General features: G+C 41.8%; 1 protein-coding gene across 3 annotated transcripts in view; it reads right to left on the reverse strand.

Moving 5' to 3' along the window:
* Positions 1-17367, reverse strand: part of LOC122938850 (patched domain-containing protein 3-like) — a 54063-nt gene extending 36696 nt beyond the window's left edge. For 2 of the 3 annotated variants that reach the window (XM_044294690.1, XM_044294693.1), the window contains exons 1-3: positions 17351-17367; positions 16513-17270; positions 9340-9461 (exon numbers count right to left, since the gene is read on the reverse strand). In XM_044294690.1, coding sequence (XP_044150625.1) covers positions 9340-9461; positions 16513-17253 — 863 coding nt within the window. In that variant the 5' untranslated portion in view covers positions 17254-17270; positions 17351-17367. Of the gene's footprint in view, positions 1-9339; positions 9462-13514; positions 13588-16512; positions 17271-17350 lie in introns of those variants that run through there. The other variant, XM_044294691.1, reaches the window with a different exon arrangement.
* Positions 17368-17572: the final 205 nt, after the last annotated feature.

Raw genomic sequence — 17572 nt, forward strand, 5'->3', positions numbered from 1 at the left:
CTATGACATGAAGACTGATTCTCTGCTGACATGAAGCCAGATTCTCTGTTACGGGACCTCTCTCCTCTGCCTGGGTGCCGGGGCCTAAATATCTGAGAATGGACTGTTCCAGTGGTGGGTGACGTGAAGCCAGATTCTCTGCTATGGGACCTCTCTCCAATTGATTTTGGTTAATTTTTATTTATTTAATTTTTATTTTAATTCATTTCCCTATCCACATTTGTTTGCAGGGGATTTACCTACATGTTGTTGCCTTTTGCAGCCCTCTAGCCCTTTCCTGGGCTGTTTTACAGCCTTTTTAGTGCCGAAAAGTTGGGGTCCCCATTGACTTTAATGGGGTTCGGGTTCGGGACGAAGTTCGGATCAGGTTCGGATCCCGAACCCGAACATTTTCGGGAAGTTCGGTCGAACTTCTCGAACCCGAACATCCAGGTGTCCGCTCAACTCTAACTGTGATCTGATATTACCAGTGAGAGACATGTGGGAAGTGAGCAGCTCCATAGCCGGGACGCCGGCTGACACAACTGAGCAGAGATTTGGCAGTACGTCCCTATTTGACCAGCGGCGCAGGTGAAGGTAAGCCCACACGAGTGGGTATAACACTAGGAGGTGTTCCACCAAGTGATTAATAAATGAACTATTTTGGCTATTCAGCAAAGAATCCTTGCTGTAACAAATTGAACGCTAGCATATTGCAACGGCCAGCAGCCGGAAACTGACACAATTTATAACCAGTTTGTAGCGGTTGAAGCGCTCCTTTGATACTGATCCTTGGACAGACTATGCATAGACATAGGATAATATCAAACGTCCAGAGATTGATCATTCTAATGGTGTGACTTTTTCAACTGAATATAGGATAATATTTTATTAAGTTTTTTAAAATAAATTTGTGTATTTGGTGTATTTTGTTATCACACGAAGTTGGTGATTTGCCACCCAAACAGATGGATACTGTTTGCACCAATTTTTCTCTCCAATTAAATTAGTAATTTATATCTTACCCAGGACCTGACAAGCCCAATTGGGAATATTGGAGAGAATTTTTTTTTTGGAGTCACCAGTACCTGTCCAAATGGTTCTTTCACAGAATACACCTTTGAATAAGCATAGTGTGCTTTGATAGGGAATAAGTATTTGTGCTTTGTCAAATGGTTTTAATAGAGTATTTTAGTTCATTGTGATTTTTTTTTATCATATATAATTTTTAATCTATATGTTGAATAAAGTGTCCTATATTTCCATATATACGAGTGACCCGTCCATCCTTTTTTTACTATTGTTTTCCAAATTTTGAGGGGTGACTAAATTTTTGGTTTGAAGCACCTATCCTGAGAGAATAGAGGTGAGCGGATCCCTTTCCTTGAATTATAACTGCGTTCTTGTCAGGCTTATGTTCCTTTCCTCGTGGTCTGTTACATTCCATAGGCCTACTTTTCTGTTTAATCCTAGTTCATAATCACTCCGGGTCTCCTTTTACTTCTGGTTCGCATTCACTCAGATTGGTCTTCTGCCCAGTTCACCAAACAGCTCCTCAGCGGAGGTCAGTGGGCCAATAGGAGTAAGTTTCCTACTATGTTTTCACAAACTGTTCATTTGTTTGTCACGATAAGAGACTTCTCTTAGCGAACTTGCAATGCCTCAGGCTCTTGTTTTTCTCCCATCTCTGTTTAAATTTCATGTTTGCGTTTTATGGTTCGCGGTGGTTAGTGTTTTATGTATGCACGTGCTTCGGATTACTAATGTCTATATTTTCAACGCTTGTTGGCAGTTATGTTCCTTAGGCCACATTGTAGCCAATCCAATCATTCAAGTCGCTGCCTATCCCATCAGGTCCGGCTTACGTTTTAATTACTTATCGTCACCGCAACGTCATCCCTCAGGCTCAGGGCCCCATGACCGTTTTTCATGTTTTGCTTGTTAGGGGTCAACATGGTTGTAAGCTGGTTAGTGTCCCAGGTTTACTGTTGAAGGGAGTCATGGTTATGCGAGTTCCCAAGGCATTCTGGTGCTGCATAAGTGGTTTAAAAAAAAAATTAAAAAAATCATAAGAGGCTCACACGAGGGGCTCTTCGCTTATAGGACCTCACGATTGGCACCGACACTTGTAGTTCACACGGCCATCTCATACTTTTTTCCGCCATAAGAGACTCGCACGCATGGCTTTCACCATAAGAGGCTCGCTGGAGTGGCTCTTGGCTTAGAGGATTTCACAATTGTCATCGACATTGGTAGGTCATACGGCCATCTAATACTATTTTCCATGGCACACCTTTCAGAAGTTTTCCTTTGTTCATTTATCTTTTACAGATTAATACTTGCGGTTCATTTCAGTCTCATTTCATTAAGAAGCTTTAACCCCATGTCTTTGTCTTTCTAGGTTATCGAGTCCCGGTTGATTACCAAACCCGTCGGGTTAAGCCCCAATCTTTTCCCCAGCCGTCCTTAATTCTTAAGGTTCACATCCAGGCGGCTGCCCGGCCCCACGGGCCCCTGGTAGTTACTTTGGGCCCATGGTTGTCTGTCCACCTGTGCAGCCATGCTTTTGTTTTTGAATGACTCACATCTTTACCTGCTTGTCAGCCTATGTTATTTAGGTTTCATTTTAGTTAATGTCCGTTCTTCTCTCCATTTTCTGCCATGTTTCCCTTTTCAGGTCATGCAGTTGAATTCATGTTGGGGGTCACCTTCCACGTCGGTCAGGTCTCGTTCCTAATGATATTTCGCCTTGCATGTCATTCATGCCACATAGTTCATCTTAGGTATCACCTGCCACATCGGTCAGGCTCATGGTTTAATTTCACCTGCACCTTTTTCAGGTCACTTATTATAGTTATAATTTCTTGATTAAAAAAAACAGCTTTGGCCCCATGGCTTTGGGGGCCCGATGACAGCTTTGGCCCCATGGCTTTGGGGGCCCGATGACAGCTTTGGCCCCATGGCTTTGGGGGCCCAATGACATCTTTGGCCCCATGGCTTTGGGGGCCCGATGACAGCTTTGGCCCCATGGCTTTGGGGGCCCGATGACAGCTTTGGCCCCATGGCTTTGGGGGCCTGATGACAGCTTTGGGTCCATGGCTTTGGAGGCCCGATGACAGCTTTGACACAATGGCTTTGGGGGCCCAATGACAGCTTTGGCCCCATGGCTTTGGGGGCCCGATGACTGTTTTCGGTCCTGCTGGGCTGCCTGCCTTGTTGGTTGTCCATCTGTGCATCTGGGCTGATTTGGCCCGTATGTATCACATACACACTTGCTTCTCTAATTTCCTAATAATCCATGTTGATCGCTCACTTTATGTTTTGACCGCAAACTGGTCCGGTCCGCCCTACAGCATCATTGTCATGTCTTACGCAGATATTTTGTCTTGCTTTAATTGTTCATGCTTTCTTTCAGGTCCTACCAGAGGAGGAACAAGTAGGGTAATTCCCTCTAGCATTTCAGTCTCTGATCGTAGTTGATTATATCTTGTCAACCAGGTCCCCGCGCAAAGTCTTTGCCTTTTTACCATGACCATGAATTCATTGCAATTGCATTCCCTCACTCATGGGAGGGCATAGACAGAATCTTGTATATTATGGCTTCGTAGCTTCTTGCCGCACTAACCTCAGACTCCCTACAACCATGATAAATCAGGTTTTGGACAAGGTCCAGCATTTCCTCACGGTAGAAGATTCAGATAGTAGGTCGGTCTTCACGTCTCAAGCGTTAAAATAATTCTCAGGGGCACACAGTAGAACAACGCGCGGACCACGGTTAGCAGATAGCTGTTGTCTGGGGAACTATTCAAGGATTCTCTTCCTATCTACATAGTTATTTTTGGCCCTCATTCCTGCATAGTCTAGGCAGTTAGGTTTAGGTCCCACGATCTCCTGAGGCTAGGGCATTGCCAGTACTCGCACTAGAACCAAAACTTTACAAGGTTCAGTATTCCCGGTCCTCCATTCTGCTTTGGGGCAGTATCCGCAATATTGAGCATCATGTCTCTGGCCTTGTCATCCACAAGATGGGTTGTAGGTCTCCTTCTGATCTTGCCTTAAACACCCTGAATTTGCACTCTAGATCCCTGATGCCTTGCAGTTGGCTTGGGGAATAGTTTGCACATGCAATTCAAGTTCCTTTTCTACCCTACTTGGCTCGGTATTTGCCCACTTATAGGCCTACCCACGATCATGGCTTAGGGCACACAACAAGCCATTTAGTCAGGTTAGCTAAGACATGCCTAGCTGGGTTAGGTTGTTCCCGTTGTTTCTTTCCCTAGGATTCTTCGGATATCTCTTGGCCGTAGCCATGACCACAAATTATAATGTGCATTAGCAAAAGCATGTGTGAGGAACAACACTAAGGTTTGCTGCCATCTACTGAGCAATTGTATTATCCACAGAATGATAATACATGGGATGAGGCAATATCTTCCAATCCCCTGACCAAAAGCTGATAAATTGCAGTCTTCCCTTGCATCTATTTGTACAAGGCTCTTTTACGTGAGCGATATGTATTGTGTCACGATCTGTTCAAGATAAAAACTGATGGTTTTGCATGCAAGTTCAATCGGTTTAGGCTACATGCACACGACCGTATGTGTTTTGCGGTCCGCAGGATGATGTTCCGTATGGCATCCTTTTTTTTTTTTTTGCGGATCCATTGCAATAATGCCTATCCTTGTCCGCAAACTAGAAAAAAATAGGACAGGCAAAATTTTTTTTTTTTTTGCGTAGCAACAGAACAGACATACTGATGCGGACAGCACACGGTGTGCTGTCTGCGTTTTTTGCGGACCCATTGAAATGAATGGGTCCGCATCCTAGCCGCGAAAAAAAATAAAGCATTGGACATGGAAACAAAATACGGTTGTGTGCATGAGGCCTAAGTCTGTGATTGCACCTACTCCATCTATTATTTTAGTCACCTAATCAAAAAAATCTATAAGATTAGTTTGACATGGTCTCCCTGAAGTAAACCCATGCTGTTTTTCATCTTTCAATCCATGGGATTTTAGATGTTCCACAATCCTCTCCTCAAGTATGGTTTCCATTAATTTCTCCACTATTTATGTCAGCCTTACTGGCCTATAGTTGCCCGATTCCTCCCTACTACCTTTCTTGTGAATGGGCACAATATTTGCTAATTTCCAATCTTCTGGGACAACTCCTGTTGTCAGTGATTGGTTAAATAATTCTGTTAATGGTTTTGCTAGTTCACCGCTAAGCTCTTTTAATAGCTTTGGGTGTATCCCATCAGGCCCCTGTGACTTATTTGTATTAATTTTAGACAGCTGACTTAGAACCTCTGTAAAGACACATGCATCAAAAGATTCATTCGTCTTCTTTCCTAACTGAGGTCCTTTTCCTTCATTTTCCTTTGTAAAAACTGAACAGAAGTATTCATTGAGGCAGTCAGCTAGTTCTTTATCTTCTTCCATATACCTTCCTTCTTTTGTTTTTAATTTGGTAATTCCTTCTTTTAGTTTCCTTTTTTCATTTATGCATCTGAAGAATGCCTTATCGCCTTTTTTCCCTGACTGAGATAATTTCTCTTCTGTCTGTGCTTTAGAAGCTCTTATAACTTGTTTGGCCTCTCTCTGCCTAATCTTATAAATTTGCATGTCATCCTCATTGGTTTTTTTTAAAAATAATATCCTAAATGCTATATTTTTGTTTTTAATGATTTTGGCCACTTCTGCTGAGTACCACAGTGGTCTCTTCCTTTTTTTGCTTTTACTGACAAGCCTAATGCAATTTTCTGTTGCCTTCAATAGTACCACTTTTAAGTAGTCCCATTTCTCCTGGACTCCAATGAAACTGTTCCAATCTGAGAGGGACTCGTATACCACTAATCTAATTTTAGAAAAGTCAGTTTTTCTAAAATCGAAAACTTTTGTTTTTGTGTGGTGTGACAGTTACTGTACGTATAGTAAACCACATTGACTGGTGATCACTAGATCCCAAGCTTTCACCTACAGTAATATCAGATACCAAATTCCCATTTGTGAATACTAAATCTAAAATGGCCTCCTTCCGGGTTGGCTCCTCAACTACTTGCTGTAGATATAATCCCAGTAGGGAATTTAGAATATCTGTACTCCTGGCAGAACTAGCTATTTTAGTTTTCCAGTTTACATCAGGAAGATTGAAGTCTTCCCCCTTCAATGTCATTTTAGCTATTTCCTCAACTAGTAGATCATCTAATTCTTTGACTTGGCTAGGTGGTCTATATATCACACCTACACGAGTTACCTTATGATTATCAAGCTGTAAGGTAACCCAAACTGACTCTAAATTGTTCTTGCTAACTTGTATCAAATTAGATTTTATGCTATCTTTCACATACAGGGCCACCCCTCCCCCCCTTCTTGCTTTCTCTGTCTTTCCTGTATAGAGAGAACCCTGGTATTGTTATATCCCAGTCATTACTCCCCTTGAACCAGGTCTCAGTAACAGCCACTACATCTATATTCTCAGATGTCATTATAGCCTCAAGTTCGTTGATCTTATTCCCTAAACTGCGAGCATTTGTAGACAAGAATCTGAGCTTGTAATTTCTTAACCTTTGTGCTACTGGCATCTCCCTTACTTACTGTCACCTGTCACACCTGTCACAGCTCCAGAAGCTCAGGAATAGAGAGCAGTAGAGACATATATATATATATATATATATATATATATAATTTTTAGTTTTTTTTGGTAAATAAAGACAAAAGCCAGTATTTATGTCCGAAAGCTTCAAGAACCCTATCAGAACCCTTTATATAGTCTATGAAGATGTGACAGTTCACAGAATTATCTGGCTATGCCACATTTGGCTCACTCCAGAAGGTGCTGGAACAGCCTGCTGGATTTCACAATGCAGTAGTGCACCTAGGGTTAGACAGCACATGAAAGTGGGAGCTGGTGGCTGCTGCTGGAGACATAGTCTGACTTTATTCCTGCGAGTAACCAGTGGAGGTTGTTGCTACTTAAAAGAATGGTACAACACCTTAGAGAATTGGTAGGGAAACAGACAAGAAGCCAACTAGTTCATTCATCCTAAAAGCAGCCAGGGCCTGTAAAATAGAGAAGTAGGAAACAAAGACAACTCTGTAGCCTTTAAGTAAGGTAATGTAAAGCCTAGTTCTCAATGTATTTATATTTTTCCCGAAAGCATAACAGAGGAACAACACAATGCAGAGGTATGTTCACACTAGGTGAAAATGCTACAATTTCTGTGCCACAGAATTTTTGTCAGTATATCTATAGTGTATTACAGCACCAGCAAAGTAGATGAAATGTTTACGAATTTTCATCCATATGCTGCAGAAAAAATCCACAGTGGAAATCTGTGGATTTTTCTGCAAAATCCACAATGTAAATATATCTGGGGAAAATCCACCCTATTTAGCTTAGACTAAATCAAAATGATACAACATTGTAACTGTATAAGATATACAAATATGGACTAAACCAGACAAGTCCAGACATCATTTCAGTTAACAACTAAGTAGTGAACTGAGGTATGTAGTTCCGGCGCTGGATCTACTGCAGAACAGCTAATTGGCAGGGGAGCGAATGTCAGATCCCACCAATAATGTATTGATGGATTATCCTGAGGATAGTAAAATCCTGGACAAACTCTTTAAATGGGACTTACTCAGGATAATCCATTAATACGTTATTGGCGGAGATTTGACACTCGTTCCCTTGCCGATTAGCTGTTCTGCAGTAGGTCCAGTGCCAGAACTACATACAGTGCCTTGCAAAAGTATTCAGCCCCCTTGACTTTGTTCGTATTTTGTTACATTACAGCCTTAAATTTAATGTTTTTTTAAACTGAATTTTATGTGATGGATCAGAACACAAAACGCAAACCCAACACATCACCCAAAGAACACCATCCCCAGTGAAACATGGTGGAGGCAGCATCATGCTGGCGGGACTGGGAAACTGGTCAGAGTTGAGCGCAAACCATCCAACTTGAAGGAGCTGGAGAAGTTTTGCAAGGAAGAATGGGCAAAAATCCCAGTGGTAAGATGTGGCAGGCTTATAGAGACTTATCCAAAGCAACTTGGGGCTGTGATGGCTGCAAAAGGTGGCTCTACAAAGTATTGACTTTAGGGGGATGAATAGTTATGCACATTGACTTTTTCTGTCATTTTGTCCTATTTGTTGTTTGCTTAACAATAATAATTAAAAAAAACATCATCAAAGTTGTGGGCATGTTCTGTAAATGAAATTATGCAAATCCTCAAACAATCCATTTTAATTCCAGGTTGTGAGGCACCAAAATACTAAAAAAAAGTCAAGGGGGGTGAATACTTTTGCAAGGCACTGTACCTCAGTTCACTACTTAGTTCTAAATTGAAATGATTGACAGCAGTACTGCAGTGTCCATCTCCATCCACTATACAATGGATAATCAGTGGCGTGCCCAGGGGGGTGCCAGAACAGAAGAAATGAGCGCTACCATCAATACAGATGGAAGCTCTCATTGCTTTTCCCTTTATAAGATGCAGTGCATCTTATAAAGGGAATACTAGCGAGAACTTCCATAATAAAGCGCTCACTAGTCTGCAGGAGAAGGGGGAGAGAAGCGATGTGAGCGCTGTACAGTACTTACCCTTCCTCCTGCTCGCTCTTCTCAGAGCCCGCTCTGCTGTGTCCTGGCTGCCTGCAGCATCAGGATGTACAGAGTTCACTCTGACCTGACACTGCAGGAGGTCAGGTGACTGCAGCGCGGGCCCTGAGAAGAGACAGCCAGGACAGGGAGAGTGGCGACAGGAGAGGTAAGTTATTTTATTATTTTACAGTCTGATCTGAGTTCTGATATGGAGGTCTAATGGGGGGCTGGAGGTCTGACTGCGGGGGCCTGGATATCTGACTGGAGTGTCTGGGGTGGTCTAATGGGGGGTCTGGAGATCTGACTGGGGGTCTAAAGGTCGAATAGGGGTCTGATTGGGTGGTCTGGAGGTCTAATGGGGTCCTGATTGGGGGCCTGGAGGTCTTATGGAAGTCAGATATAGGGGTCTGGTCTGGAGGTCTGATATAGGGGTCTACGTAAACGGAAGGCATACGGAGTACCTTTTGTTTTATTAGCGGATCCAATGAAATGAATGGTTCCGTATACAGTCCGGAAAAAAAACGTTAGTGTGCAAGAGGCCTTAAGCAAATCGAAGTCCACCGGCCAGCATGATGGCGTCATCTTGGCCGTGATGACGTCAACTCAAATCTTCAAGCAAGATGGCGGAGGCCCACCCACCACGAGAAGCTACTTTTTTTTTTTAAAGTTCGGCGAAGCAGCCAAATTGAATTTTCCAATACTTTGCTCATCTCTACACATGATGAATTTTATTACACAAATTACCTTACCTTACACAGGACATGATGGAAAAAAATATGGTGACAAAATAGGTAATAGCAAACAATGGAATTATAGTCTTTGTTGTGCCATCAAATTCCTGCTGTCGTGATACTGACGTAAAATAAGATACCTAGTATAAAAAATAGATACATGTTATGTTATAGTTAATTTTTTTGTGAGGAAAAACAACCATTATGCTAACTACTGACTATAATATTTTTACTGAAAAATATAGAGAAACATTTCCATGTTGGTTTAGATTTCGGCAACGTGATGACTTTAGTCGCCAAAGGTGACAGTGTAGCGCTGCCTGCATTGTAAATAATGAAAGTGAATGGGTTACTGTTGTAGTCCTAATTCAAACCTGCTGGATTTTTGTGATTATTGTATTGGGGTTATTGAGGATATGGAGCAGGTTGGTTGGTGGCAATTCAGCACTTAGGTGATACTGGCCTAGTGGTCATTTAAGCAGTGTCTTAAATGATGATGGTAGCAGTCCACACTGCTCTTTGGAATCTCAAGGCTTTACTTGAGGGAAATTGGTTTGGTTCTCTCTGGAAAATTTGTATCAGGAGCAGGAGCTTAACAAGTTTCCTCCTCTCCCCTCTTTCTCTAGACAGGACCAGCTCATTTCTACCAGGAGGAGAGAAACGGGGTGGTAAGCCCTGTTCTTTGCCAGCATTTGCCATCCCTTTCTTGCTGGTAGCTACAGCCAGAATCAAACAATGAGATACATAATATAAACAATATACAAATTGTAGTACCCCTAAGGTCTGGAATACTAGACTAGCTCCATCCTCTGTATGGTTTCCAGCACTGGCAGCTGCCCCAAAACAGCTAAATGTTGGGTTGCTGGCTGTTAGACCCCTACCATTCTGATATTGATGGCCTATTCTAAGGACAGGTTATCAATATCAAAGTACTGGAAAACCCCTTTAATGAGATTTACTTAGCTTCCATTGTGTTTCTATTTGTAGGGCAGGCAGAATAGCCAAGTATGCTATATTATTCTGACAATAAAAAAAACTGCACCCTGGTGGATTTGATGAAAATGTGAATAAAGCCTAAAATGTATGATCTAAGATAAATATGGGGGTGCACACTGGATAATGAAGGAGGTCCTATATAGAAGAGGAGTCCTGAGTCAATGGATCCAAACTACTCTCCCAAAAAGTAGCAGTAAAAAGGGGTTTTATGGGGTGACATAGCTCTAGGTTGAAGGCAGCATTTCAGGGCATAGACTGGCAGCAGCTTCTGTCACATATTAAAAAAAGAGTATTAATGGGAGAGCTTTAAATCTACTTAGGGTAATTACACTGCAAAATGTATTTCTACAGGTAAAACGTATATAAGGCTAGAATTAAACCTCATAAGGCTTTCAGTTACTATAAAAAGTGCAATAAACAACAAAAAGGCATTTTAAAATACAAGTTGGAGAGGTCAGCCGTAGTCTTTGAAATTTACAAATGGACAAAAGAAATAGATTCTGCAAAAATACAAAATAAACGACTGCTGACTAAAGAGAGCAAGAAAAAATAAATCCCCAATTTTCAATGGGACAGTGTGCGGTCCGCTCCCGCACTTCCGTTCCGTGGCCCCACAAAAAAATACATGTCGTATTCTTGTCCACAGACAATAAAAGGCATTTCTATTATAGTGCTGGCCCTGTGCGGTCCGCAAAATGCGGAAAGCACATGGCTGGTGTCCGTGTTTTGCGGATCCGCTATTTGCGGACCTCAAACCAGTTGGGGACGTGTGAATGAACTCTTAATCTACATGGTCCTGGGTTATAAGTGGTTCAGTCGAGGTCCCCTATTATTTATTTTTTAATGATATACTGTGGAGGATGGAATAATTACCACTTTTTTTTTTTTTTCACCAAGCTATGTAGTATTGTGCAGTTTATGGAAGATGTCCATAAACTACAAACTGACTTGGGCACTCTGATTGTTTGGGCATCCATTTGGCAAATGAGATTCAATGTGGATAAATGTAAAGTTATGTATCTGGGTACAAAAACTAGCACATATGATACTAAAATATGTCATATGTGCTAGAGGGACTAAAACAGGGAGAGTCTTTTGTAGACAAGGATTTGGGTGTATTTGTAGCTCATCGTAGACTAATTAACAGCATGATGCAATGTCAATAAGCTGCCTCTAAGACTAGCAGAATATTGTCAGGTATTAAGAGGCATGGACTCGTGAGAAAGGGATGTAAAAATACCACTTTACAAAGATTTGGTGCTGCCTCATCTGGAATATGCAGTTCAGTTTTGGGCATCGGTTAACAGTAAGGATGCCCTGGAGCTGGAAAAAAGTACTAAGAAGAGCGACTAAACTGATGGAAGGTCTTAGTTATGAGGAAAGATTAGAGGAATTAAACTTACTTAGTCTTAAGAAGAGATGTCTAAGAGCAGACATGATTAAAGTGGTTTTAAGGGATTTTTGAACTAATGACCTATCCTCCAGGTAGGTCATCAGTATCTAATTGGTAAGGGTCCGACACCCGGGCCCCCACGCCAATCAGCTGTTTGAGAAGACACTGGTGCTCACAGTAGTGCCACAGCCTTCTCTCTGTTCACCAAGCACAGTGCCATCCATTTGTGCTTGGTATTGCAGCTCAGCCCATTCACGTCAATGGGGCTGAGTGTAGCATAGGCCATGTGACCAATTAACATGACGTCACATGGCCTAGACCAGGGATGGGCAAACTGCAGCTCTCCAGCAGTTGTAAAACTACAACTCCCAGTATGCCCAGTCTGCCTACAGCCGGAGAGTCGGAGATGAGATGAATACTGCTAGCTTACCTGGCTTCAGGCTGCTGAGGGTGGAGCGGAGGCGGAGCTCTGCCGACTTTGGAGGAGAACTTGAAGGCTGGCCGGGTTGGTAGTAGCTGAAGGCAGGCAGCTCAAGGGCGCCCGCTGCCCTGAATGATCTTGATCTGAACCCCCTGACCCCTCCCTGACCACTCCCACCCTTGAGCATGTGACACAGAGAGAGGGGTGGAGCGAAGGAGGAAGAGAAGGCCGCACACTGAGCACCCGAGCAGCCAGCCACGGCCACCACCAGCAATTTGCCTCCCCCGACCCACTGTGCGGCAGTGCCTTCTCCTTCTGGGACAGAACTTCAGAAGTACGCTTCTTCCTGGATTGGAGTGCAGCCTGCAGGTGCAGCTTCTTTCTTCTTCCCCAGGACCCCAGGGCAACATTGGTTAATGGTGTACGCACCGTGTTTGTCTCCAATCCCCAGAGCCAGACCAAGAGCCAGACTGCAGCCAGAGACCAGCTCATCTTATTGTCCTCGTTGTAAGTAGTCAGTAGACAATGCAATATGTTTATTATTTACTGTATTTTTTGCCTTATAAGACACACTTTTTTCCCCCCAAAAAGTGGGGGGGAATGGCCATGCGTCTTATAAAGCAGATTGCGGATACTTCACTGGCCGCTATGCTGCACAGCGCGGCCAGCGAAGTATCAGTGTGGAGGGAGGAGGCAGGGGCACTCATGGCGGGGCCCGGTGCAGTGACTCTACTCTAATAGCCCTGCAGCTGTTAAGTACATTCAATCCGAATGGGTCCGCAATTACTGTACTGTACTTACTGTAATACCGTTCTTATGTATAGCATTAAGAGGGCGCAGACCGGCAGTTCCCTCAGACATATGTGATGTCATGATATGGGCAGATCATCTGATAAGGGGGGGGGGGGCGGCGGCAATTTTTATCTTGCCTAGGGCAGCAAAAGTCCTTGCACCAGCCCTGGCCCTGGGTGTCAGCACCCCACTAATCAGATGCTGATGACTGATTCGAAGGATAGGACATCAGTGCAAGAATATCTAAAAAGCCTTTTAACCTATATAAGCATACAAATGGCCCATTCTTCTCCATAAGAACATTACAACATGTTCACAGAAGGAACAGTGGATGGTTTAAAAAAAAAAGACAAATAGGTAGATGAATGCTTATGAAAATGGGTAGAATTCTGTTTTCTCCTTCCCCTTCCCTTAACCCCTTCCTGACCAGCGGCGTAATAGTATGGCGCAGTGGGATGTGACTTTCCACTCAGCACCGTACTATTACGTTGGTCTGATCGGGCGGATGCAGGAGCTGCACCCACGCGATCAGCGTCAGGGGTCCAGCAGTGACTGATAGCCAGTGAAAAACACAGATGCCCTCGTATTAACCTTTGATGTGTCGCGATCCGCGCTGACCTCGGCACGTGTGATGTATGGGTGGAGGGAGAGAGCTTCCATCTGGTCCGAGCGCTGCTGTAATGGGGACTCGATGGCTGGGAAGGCAGCCCAATGCCTTCCTTAGGCATCATGGCTGTCTTCCATGTAACCCTGTGAGATCCAGCCTACTAGATCTCACAGAAAGCGGGCTGTAAGTGTATTACACTGGTAATACACTTACAGCCAATGCATCACAATACAGAAGTATTGTAATGCATTGTAAAGGGGATCAGACCCACAAAAGTAGAAGTCCCAGAGTAGAGCCAAAAATAAAGTGGAAAAAAAGTTAAAAATGTAAAGTTTCTCCCTAAAAATTAAGAGTTTCAAGTTAAAAAAAGCGTCTTTTACCCAAAATAAAGTAAAAAAAAAAATTTTAAAGGAAAAAAAGAACAGTAGACATGTTACGTTTCGACGCGTCTGTATCGACCGGCTCTATAAAAGTATCACATGACCTAACCCCTTTTTGGTCACCTTACATGACTAAAAGTGCAACACCAAGCGATCAAAAAGGCGTATGCCTCCCAAAATAGTACAAATCTAACCGTCACCTCATCCCACAAAAATGTGCCCCTACCTAAGACAATCGCCCCAAAAATTAAAAAAAACTATGGCTCTATGTAGACATGATAAACATGATATGTTTTATTGTGTTAAATGTAAAAAAAAAAAAAAAAAATTTGACATGTTAGGTATTGCTGCATCCATAACAACCTGCTTTTTAAAAATACCACATGATCTAACTCCTCAGGTGAACACTGTAAAAAAAAAAGGTGTAAAAAAAGTCTTTTTTTTGTCACCTTACACAAAAAAAGTGTAATAGCAAGCGATCAAAAAGTCATATGCACCCCAAAATAGTGCCAATCAAACCGTCATCTCATCCCACAAAAATGACACCCTACCTAAGACAATTGCCCAAAAACTGAAAAAAACTTTGGCTCTCCAACTATGGAGACACTTTTATTGTTTTAAAAATGATATTATTGTGTAAAACTTAAATACATTTACAATCAGTATACATAATAGGTATCGCTGCATCCGTAAGAACCTGCTGTATAAAAATATCACATGACCTAACCCCGTCAGATGAACACCGTAAAAAAATAAAAATAGTCAAAATTAATTTATTCATCTTATATTACAAAAAGTGTAATACTAAGTGATCAAAAATAGATACGTACCCTATAATAGTACCAATCAAACCGTCATCTCATAGCGGAAAAAAATTTGGCCCTACATAAGACGCCCAAAAAATAAAACGAACTATGGCTTTCAAAATATGGAGACACAAAAAGTTTATTTTTCAAAAATTCTTTAATATGCAAAAAAAAAGTCATACCGTATCTGGTATTGTCGCGTCTGTAACAACCTGCTCTATAAAAACACCAAATGCTCTAACCTGTCAGATGAACATTGTAAATAGCAAAAAATAAAAACGGTGCCAAAACAGCTATTTGCCTCACAAAAAGTGTACTATAGAGCAACAAAAAATCATATGTAACCTAAAATAGTACCAACAAAACTGCCACCTTATACTGTAGTTTCCAAAATAGGGTCTTTTTTTGGAGTTTCTATTCTAGGGGTGCATCACTAACAAAAATGTTGAGTTTTGTTAGTGGAAAAAAATTGATTCAAATGGAAAATCTGCCAAAAAAGTGAAATTCTGAAATTTCCTCTCTATTTTCCATTCACTCTTGTGGAACACCAAAAGGACTAACAAAGTTTGCAAAATTAGTTTTGAATACCTTGAGGGGTGTAGTTTCTAAAATGGGGTAAATTTTTGTGTGGTTTCTATTATGTAAGTCCGAATGCACACGGCCGTGTTTCACGGCCGTGAGCGGTCCGTGGAACCACGGGCTGGATTCCTACTGAGATCAGGAGTGCACGGCGTCATTGGTTGCTATGATGCCGTGCGCTCCCTGGTGCCGCCGCAATACAGTACTACACTGGCATGATCTATACCAGTGTATTACTGTACTATGGCGGCAGCAGGGAGCGCACGGCGTCATAGCAACCAATGACGCCGTGCGCTCATGTTGTCATGAGGAATCCCAGCCGGGTTTCCGCGGTCCGCTCTCTGCCGAGGTACACGGCCGTGTGCATGAGGCCTCAGCCTCACAAAGTGACTTCAGACCTGAACTGGCCCTTAAAAAGTGGGATTTGGTAATTTTCTGAAAAATTTCAAGATTTCCTTCTGAGCCTTCTAACGTCCCCAAAAATTAAAATGGCATTCACAAAATGATCCAAACATGAAGTAGACCTATGGGGAATGTAAATTAATAACTATTTTGGCGTTATTACTATCTATTATAAAAGTAGAGAAATAGAAATTTGGAAAATTTGTAATTTTCAAAATTTTGGGTAAATTAGGTATCTTTTTTCTATAAATAAAAAATGAAATATTTTTACTCCATTTTACCACTGTCTTGAAGTACAATATGTGATGAGAAAACAGTCTCAGAATGGCTTGGATAAGTAAAAGAGTTTTAAAGTTATTACCACATAAAGTGACACATGTCAGATTTGCAAAAAATGACCTGGGCAGGAAGGTGAAAACTAGCCCGGGGTTAAAAGGGTTAATTTACACCCCTTTCCATCCACTGGATGAACTTCATGGACCTATGTCTTCTTTTTAAACCATACTATGTACAGTAACCTACAATCAAAGTTCAAATACAAAACTGTCTTTAGTTTTTCTAACCCAATTTTTTTTCTAAAATGAAAAATAATTGATGATACAGCACAGTAAATTAAATGGTGAGTAATTAACATAAAAAAAACACAGTTTATAGACTTTACTTCTAGGGGAGGATGTGATGAATTACAGAAGCATCATACAGCGGTACGGATAATAATAATACTTATGTTTACGCAGTGAAATTTTCATTATGACAAAAACATGTGTGTTCATTATTTGCCACAAAACATTACTGAACGTCTGAAACAGTCTTACCTTGATGTGATTGAGTTGTAAGGCATTCTTTGCAAATAATTTGATAAAGTGGTTGATCCATTGCAGGCTGTTTTCTTTGTCGCGCTGACTGTCTTCTCTCAAATAATATACTAATTTGATTGCTTTGGCTTCTCTCACAGTACTGTCTGAATTCAGTGTCACTCCACCCAGATATGTTCCTATGAACGTTCTATTTTGAAACATGGGGTAACTTATAGGTATTGTCTCTATCAGACTCACATTACCTTCTACTGCAGATAGGAGCGGATTTGCTGTAATACATTTTTGTCCCTGGACCTCTGCACATATTTGCTGAAATGCGAGCGTTGCATTAGCTGCAAGTCCTATCACTGTGAAGTTCTGCACCATCTCATCCAGCTGCACAAGCTCATTGAACGTGTTAACATTTATGACATTATCAGACGTGCTGACTGCTATGAGAGAGACAAAAGAACCTTCTGTGTACAGTCGCTGTGCAGAAAACAGCCCAGAGTCATTGGTGGGAAAATGTTTCATTACAAATTCTCGTTCTGTTTTAGCTGGACCTCCAATTGGTGTGAACTGATCCTCTATGTCGTTCGCTTCCCTCTCATGTAAAAAGTAAAAGCCAGCTCCCAAACCAGCAGATAAAACAAAAGGAATTATTAGGAACCACCAGGGGTACCTTCCCACCAGCTTACCAAGCTGACGGAAGCCAAGAGAGAGAGGTCTCTGTATACAATCTGTGTGACATCTGCCCATTGCCAGTCTTTTGTTACCTGCAAAGAACAGAGAAAAAGTTTGCACTGTTAATATAATACATGTAGCAAACATATAACAGCAAGCAAACTTCACATACATAAGTGTCAGTATTGGATGATGAATGGTCTCATTCTTCTTTAAGTGGTTACAAGGAAGAGGGAAGTGTATTATATCTGGATGACATGGTTACTATTGATCAACATTTCACAGGTAACTGCATCAAAGATGAAGGTTAAACTTTCTGTAATTCCAAATGAAAATAAAATAGAAACAAGTTCACAAAAACAGGATTTTAGGTCACCAGCCAAATTAAATGGAT

The sequence above is a fragment of the Bufo gargarizans genome, chromosome 5 (genome assembly GCF_014858855.1).
Source record: "Bufo gargarizans isolate SCDJY-AF-19 chromosome 5, ASM1485885v1, whole genome shotgun sequence".
Taxonomy (NCBI): Eukaryota; Metazoa; Chordata; class Amphibia; order Anura; family Bufonidae; genus Bufo; species Bufo gargarizans.